The sequence below is a fragment of the Sinocyclocheilus rhinocerous genome, unplaced genomic scaffold (genome assembly GCF_001515625.1).
Source record: "Sinocyclocheilus rhinocerous isolate Xijiao unplaced genomic scaffold, SAMN03320098_v1.1 scaffold1214, whole genome shotgun sequence".
Taxonomy (NCBI): Eukaryota; Metazoa; Chordata; class Actinopteri; order Cypriniformes; family Cyprinidae; genus Sinocyclocheilus; species Sinocyclocheilus rhinocerous.
In genome coordinates this window covers 911,827-919,052 of record NW_015627891.1, presented here as the reverse complement: position 1 = coordinate 919,052, position 7,226 = coordinate 911,827, and the positions used below count along the sequence as shown (strand labels likewise).

General features: G+C 34.6%; 1 protein-coding gene across 1 annotated transcript; it reads right to left on the bottom strand.

Annotated features, from left to right (window-relative positions):
• Positions 1 to 4,677: 4,677 nt before the first annotated feature.
• LOC107736860 (G-protein coupled receptor 4-like) lies at positions 4,678 to 6,632 on the bottom strand. Its single transcript, XM_016548219.1, has 2 exons — positions 6,469 to 6,632; positions 4,678 to 5,899 (listed from the first exon to the last, which is right to left on the bottom strand). The coding sequence occupies exon 2, from the start codon at positions 5,890 to 5,892 to the stop codon at positions 4,879 to 4,881; it is 1,014 nt and encodes a 337-aa protein (XP_016403705.1). The 5' UTR covers positions 5,893 to 5,899; positions 6,469 to 6,632; the 3' UTR covers positions 4,678 to 4,878.
• Positions 6,633 to 7,226: the final 594 nt, after the last annotated feature.

Here is a 7,226-nt window from a genome sequence, read left to right as displayed (position 1 = left end):
GGGATAGAAGTACAGTGCGGTCAATGGATTGTACATGTTTAACAACATGGCAATTGATAAACTGATGAAACCGCTTTCAGGAAAAAAAAAAAAAACCTTCGTCACAATTCGCTGCTACTGTGTAGGAACGAGGTGACGAAGGAGCGAGGAGACATCGGAGAACATAAACAGGATTTATTTACTCACACGTACAGGAACCGACAGACGTTTAATACCAGACAAATAATTAAAAAAAAAAACCTTCGTCACAATTCGCTGCTACTGTGTAGGAACGAGGTGACGAAGGAGCGAGGAGACATCGGAGAACATAAACAGGATTTATTTACTCACACGTACAGGAACCGACAGACGTTTAATACCAGACAAATAATTCTTCTTCTTCTTCTTCTTCTTCTTCTTCTTCTTCTTCTTCTTCTTCTTCTTCTTCTTCTTCTTCTTCTTCTTCTTCTTCTTCTTCTTCTTCTTCTTCTTCTTCTTCTTCTTCTTCTTCTTCTTCTTCTTCTTCTTCTTCTTCTTCTTCTTCTTCTTCTTCTTCTTCTTCTTCTTCTTCTTCTTCTTCTTCTTCTTCTTCTTCTTCTTCTTCTTCTTCTTCTTCTTCTTCTTGTTTTATGGCGGCAAACAAAGAACTCAAAGCAGGAAACACTTTAAATACACAACTTAATCAGGGGAAGACGAGACACACCTGGAATCAAATTAGAATCAATCAGGGAGCAGGAACAGGAAGGTTAACCAAATAAGGACAAACAGGAACATACAAGTGACATTAGTAGACAAAAACTCTTAATGTTTTTCTAATGACAGAAACGTAAGCTTGTGCAAAGAAATTTCGCATTTTTGCTGCATTCCACAGTTTAAGTTTGGTGCACTCTAATGTGCAAATTCGTATCGCGTGAAGCCATGTGGTGTATGGTGAAAAATATTTATATTAAAAATACTGTATATATTCATGATTTACCATTATTATTATTATTCTTTATAGTCATAAGAATATACTTTATGTTGTGCTTTTATTTCTTTTGATTTATATTTCAATGTGTTCCTTTTGAATGAGGCTTCATATCCATATATAAATCATACCTTATGAATAGTATACTTTACAAATATTTTGCTTTATGAATTTTATGCATTATGATTTAATCTTGTGATTCTTTTATTATTACTTTCATATTCATATTATATTCAACATATTATCCATGTGTTTTATGATCTTAGTATTAACCTGCGTGTGTTGAACATATAAGGATGCTTGCTTCAACTTAGAACATATAGGCTAAGGATGCTTTCTTCAGCTTGCCATGTTTAACCTTTGATCTGAGGGCCCCTTTGTGTTAACAGTCGTATGGTAGACGCCTGGGTTCCTGTCGTCTCAATAAATTTAATTTTCTCCTTTGTCTAAAAAAGGAGCTGTTATTTTTCTTTGAAACCAGGAGACAAGATGTTCTCGAGACGTCTCAGTAAATATACTAAATATCGCTTGTCTAGCTCCTTTTAAGGTCTAGAGGTGTGAAGACTACAATGTCTGTATACGTTGCAGCTGACATGCATTGGTTTCTAAACTATTGTGTCCCTTTTGTGCAAAGTGTAGGAGGTAGGGTATTTCTCAGTGAGTTATACTCTGTTATACTATAATATTTAGATGTCAATATTTGGAAATATTGTAAAAGGATTTATTAATTTTTGGATATTAAAGATAATTTTTCAGTTTGAGTAATTGTCATTCTGGGCAGTAACAATGCTATACACAACAAAGCTATTAATTTTACAATTTCTCAATTTATATTAATAATGTAGCTTTTCAGTAAAAAAGCAGTTGTATTGATTTACTGAAGCAGAGGTTGACAACCGCTGCAACGTTGCAATATTTAAGCAAAGTCATATGTCCTGTATTTTCTGTCAGGATGATAAGGATGTCTGTATTTTGTGTGTGCTAAAGAAATTCTCTAATATTTTCTCTGAAGCCTTAAAAGTCCATCCATTGGGTATGGCATGCTACTGGGAGAGCAGCATGAATATAGCAATCTTGTTCAAAGAATACTAATCTATATTTGTACTAATAAACCTCTAGTGTTTTTGTATATGCCATTTGTTTCTTCTATATTGTACAGCAGTGAAGTCTCAGTCACAGCCTTTACTGTAGCAAAGTACAGAAGCAAGTATAAAGAGTCAGAAAGAAGTATGAATTTATAAAACTCATGGTTTTGGAACAGCTCAAATAATACATGAATGCATTTATTCAATTTATTCTTTTAATTCTTTGATCATATAAAGCACAAAGAAAGCTACAAGATTTGATGTGTGGAACACTGCCTTTTTCTTTCCCAGAGAGAACAGCAAGTGGGTAGTTGTATGTTATAGTTGGTCGGCCTACACTCTTCCATAAAATATGATCAAATGCAGACTTCAATAGAAGGAAAACTTTGACAACTTTTGAAGATGTAGTCAAAGAAGCAGCACATTAACAACACGGCTGGCGTGAACACATATTGTTCGCTTTGAATTACAGTGCTTTTCAAAGGTGTTCAGATTTTTTAGGCGGCCATGAGGGAAGCAACCAATGATACTGTATAACACTTTCACAATGTCTCAACAGTTCCTGTATTGCTGAGGAACTTGCTTAAAACCGTTAATGACAGAAATAAAGATGCCATGATTAAACTAGATGATCGTAATGCTTCTGTAAAGCAAAGTGTGGTTCCTGTTGGAACATAAATATCACATAAGCGTAATGTGCAAAAAAAAAAGTTATTAAAATTAAAATATCCACTATACAAATTACACTGCTAAAACCTTGATAAAATATAACAGTTAATAAACATTCCAACAGTACAAACATGGAAATGATTCAGGCAGAAAATAAAATATAAAACAGATATAAACTTTGCAACTCTTCGACAGTAATGGCACACAGCAATATCACAAATATAACAACGTTTCTAAAGTCCACTCTACAAAGTGCTGAACTGTGACATTTTTAAATGTGGTCAGTGGCTTCCTCTGGAGTTATTGCATTTGTGGGAATTTATGGCCAAAACAATCATTCATAGTGGACATTATCCCTAGGAACAGTTCAATGCACTAAAAGAAAAGAAAGGTTTTTTTATGCCCTATAACAATACACATCTGAATTAAACTGAGAGGTATGTAGATAGATTGGGCAAATTATAAAAATCTATATAAAATGTTATAATTGCAAAATATTTCTAATGGTTTCAATGCAAGCTGCGACCCTTGGCAAGACACGGCTCTGTCTCTGCTTTTGCAGTTGATGGCAGTGGGTGTGATTTTTAATTCTGGCACAAAAATCTCACAGTGAGACATACTGCAGTTGGAGATCTAAATTCTGCCAACTTAATTTTTCCCAAGAAGACACTGCTTGAAAGGAACATTTCACATGGGAATAGAGCTTTCGGATACTGATCATGAAATCACATGGGAACTTATTTCACTGGTCAAACCTCAGCTTCCTGTGAATGTAAAACACTTGCTCATGTGAGCATAATCATGTTTTTTCTTTCTTTCTGAATCTACATCAAGGAGGTCTTTAACACGTAGAGAAAGCTGTCTGTATGTTATTTGAAATCTGACGTTCCAGTTTTTTTTTTTTTTGAGCCAATCACCTGTTCTGAACCATAAATGTCATGTGACTAATTACACTGGAGCCAAAAGAAAAGAAAAGGATGTCATGACAGTGTTAGCTGGCTGATGGCATTACAAGAATGCACACAGTCCCAACTTTTCAGCATCTCTCTTGAGCTGAAAATAAAATAGAATAAAAAAATAAAAAAATAATAATATTAAATAAAATAATAATATTTGTTTTAATGATAAGAGTTGCTTGCAAGCATCATGGCAATTGGATATAAATAAAATAATATTTGTTCTGACAATGAAACTGTAAACAGGAAAAAGACAAATTTGGCTGGTGATGTGAAATTGGTTTGTTTAAAATATATATTTTTTACACTGTACAGTGTCTATTGCTAATGGAATAGCATAAAACCATTAATTCAGTTTCAGCAGTGCAGACATGGAAATGATTGACAGACAAATAAACTAAATTAAACTAAGATAAAATAAGTTTATTCAGGTAGATTTATACAAACAAGATCAATCCCGGATGTCTTGGACATCCCATCAAAGTATTCAGAAGTTATGTGTTCCCTTATATGGATAAGAAAGAAATATAATTGTTGGGTATGAGGATGGTTATAAGTAAGATGTGCATATGTATTTGTCTAGCTGTGGTTAAAGTTTCACACCCAAAATAGCATCTGCAGTGTGTATGTGTAAAAAAGGAAGTACATAAAGTACATCTATTTGAGAGATAAAAGAACAGAGAGTAAAGCCTTGAAATAATATTAAAATAATGAAATAAAATCAAAAATAAATCAAAAATAAAATAAAATAATCTTTGTTTTGACAATGAAAATATAAATGGAAAAAAAGACAAATTTGGCTGATGTAAAACTGTTCTTTTCAAAAATAAAATTTTTACACTTTACTGAGTCTATTGCTAAGACCATAATGAAATAAAATAAAACTGTTAATTTAGTTCCAGAAGTGCAGACATGGAAATGATTGACAGACAAATAAACTAAACTAAGATAAAATAAAATAAAATAAAATAAAATATCAATTAAAATAAAAATCAGTCCAGCAGTGCAGACATGGAAATGATCAACAGACAAACAAAGCAAGGGTAACTAAAAGTATAGCAATGCCAAATGCCTTCTGATTAAACATGAACAATAATGCTAAAATATCTGTCTTAGATGATGCCACCATAGATCTAATTAAATGGCCTTTTGTATGAGTTTGGCATAGTTTCTTAGTTCTTTGTCCAAAGTGTATTTCAAATACATAACAAGGAGGAAATCTTCAGTCACAGTCTAGAGTAGAGCTTGTTACTTTCTCTGTCCGATACGATCTGTTCCTCACTCTCCTCAGGCAGGGCAAGTACTTCCCAGCGGCGGCACGGAAGTCTCTGCGGAGAAAGATGTAAAACACAGGATCCAGCAAACTGTTAAGGCTCAGAAAGCCTCGCCCTATCTGATAAGGTACAAACACAGCCTTTTCCCAAACACACGGACTGCTGTGTATCAGCAGTCCGACGTACTTCACACAGCCGATGAAATGATAGGGCCCCAGCACCGTGACAAATACGGCCACCAGAAGGGTGAGCAGACCCCTGATACTCCTCTTCTCCTCGGATAAAAGCGAGTTGATTGCCATCAGCGAGCGGACGGTCTCTCTATGGAGACCAACAATGAAGCTCAGGGGTATGATGAAGGACACAAGCAGAGTAATCAGCCTGTAGGTGATAAAACTGCCCTCTGAGGGATACTTCTCGATACAAAGAGTGTAATTTTCCTGCTTGGGAAAGAGCTTGTTGAATGCAATGGCAGGTGGCACTGCAATTAGAATCCAAATGCTGAGTGCTATCCAGCGAGCAAACTTCAAGTTACGGAGATACTTGAAACTGAGAGGTCTGGCGACGGCCAGGTGACGCTCTAGAGCAATGATACACATGAAAAAGATGCCCGCATAAATGCCAATGTAAAAAAACAAACCCATGAACTGACAGCTCCGGGGTCCGAAGCGCCAGTGGTGTCCGTTGGCGTAGTAATCTATCCATAAAGGCAAAGTCAGAAGTTGAATTAGATCTGCGATCAGAAGGTTGATGACGTACACTGGTAGAACGTTCTCCGACTGGATGAGTCTGTAGAGCCCAAAGAGTGCCAGCAGGTTTAAAGGGGTGCCGATGATGAAGAAGATTCCATACAGGACGGGAAGGAAGATGCCATCTTGACTGAAGTCGATTCCGCAAGCATTTCCCACAGTCGCTGGGATGCTCAGGCTGGTGAGGGCACTAACATTGAAGTGGTTCTTCATCTTTTGCCTATGACAGAGTGGTATTGTGTTCTTTATATGGTTTTGAATCATATTCACAAAACAAAACTACTGCCAGTAGCAACATTTTTTCATTTTTATATGAAGCACCGTCTAAATATATGCACATGAAAAATCGTTTACAGAACAAGTAATTCAAAACACTGTAGGGGAAATTCAAATTATGAATTGCGGCATTTTAGTTCCCAATTCACATGTGGAATCATTGAAGTCAGGTAACGGCACAAATATGCTTCACAAAATTTACATTTATGCATTTGACAGATGCTTTTACCTATGGAAACTACTAAGCCATTCAAGGTATATATTTTTACATAAGCATGTGTGTTTCCTTTGAATCAAACCCATAAGACAAAATGTTTCATCAGTGATTTAATTTTTATGTGATGCAAGACTATTTCAGCACATTTAGTGCCTAAACTGCATTGCACTTGGTAAAAAAAAACATATTTACAAAAGTAGCAAAACTCTTCAGGGAATTCACTCTTAGAAATTCTCATTAGGCTAATAACCTAAATCCAAAGGATACATATGAATAAATCAGAAATGTATACTTACCTAATATGTTCTGATATGAAACGTGAGTTTCACCAAGTAACTGCTGACCGCAGAGACAACTCAAATCACTTAATTTCCTACAGGAACATGACCTCATATGATGCAGAGAAAACATAAAAAAGCATAAAATAAGTATATTTCGGTGTAAATGAGCTCAGCGCATGTCTAACATCAACTAACGTACAAGAGGAAATGTGTCAGGAGGATATGACGTTACTTACTGAATGGCTTAGCCAACATTTAACCAACACCCAAACCATTTTTTTTTTTTTTGGCCGTGTTTGACCAGTAAATATGAACTGTTGCTCTAGAGTCTAGACAACCAATAAAAATAACAACAAAACCAAATATGAGCCATATATGCATGCAAAAAAAATAAATGAATATATAAATTAAATAATTACAAAAATATTTCAAGACATAAAAATGCAGTTTAAATTTCATTTTACATTGACTGATGCAATGGTCACCTTGGACATTTCTGGCACAAAATGTGAATTTAGCATGAAAAAGTCAACTTTTTAAACAATTTTTAAACTACAATGCAGTTACCCTTGACACTGTAAAAATGCTATATATTAAAGGTATTGTTTTTGCATCAAAATAATTAGTTTTACATATAAAATTAATAATTATAATTCATAATTTCATTAATTGTATTAATTTGATTCATTTACAATTTACAAATTAGGTCCATGTAAAATAAATACGAATTTTATTGAAAAAGAAATGGATTTGAAAACATATGAATTGATTTA

What these genes read in the sequence shown, in the direction of transcription:
- LOC107736860 (XM_016548219.1), bottom strand. Translation starts at nt 5,892, where the DNA reads ATGAAGAACCACTTCAATGTTAGTGCCCTCACCAGCCTGAGCATCCCA.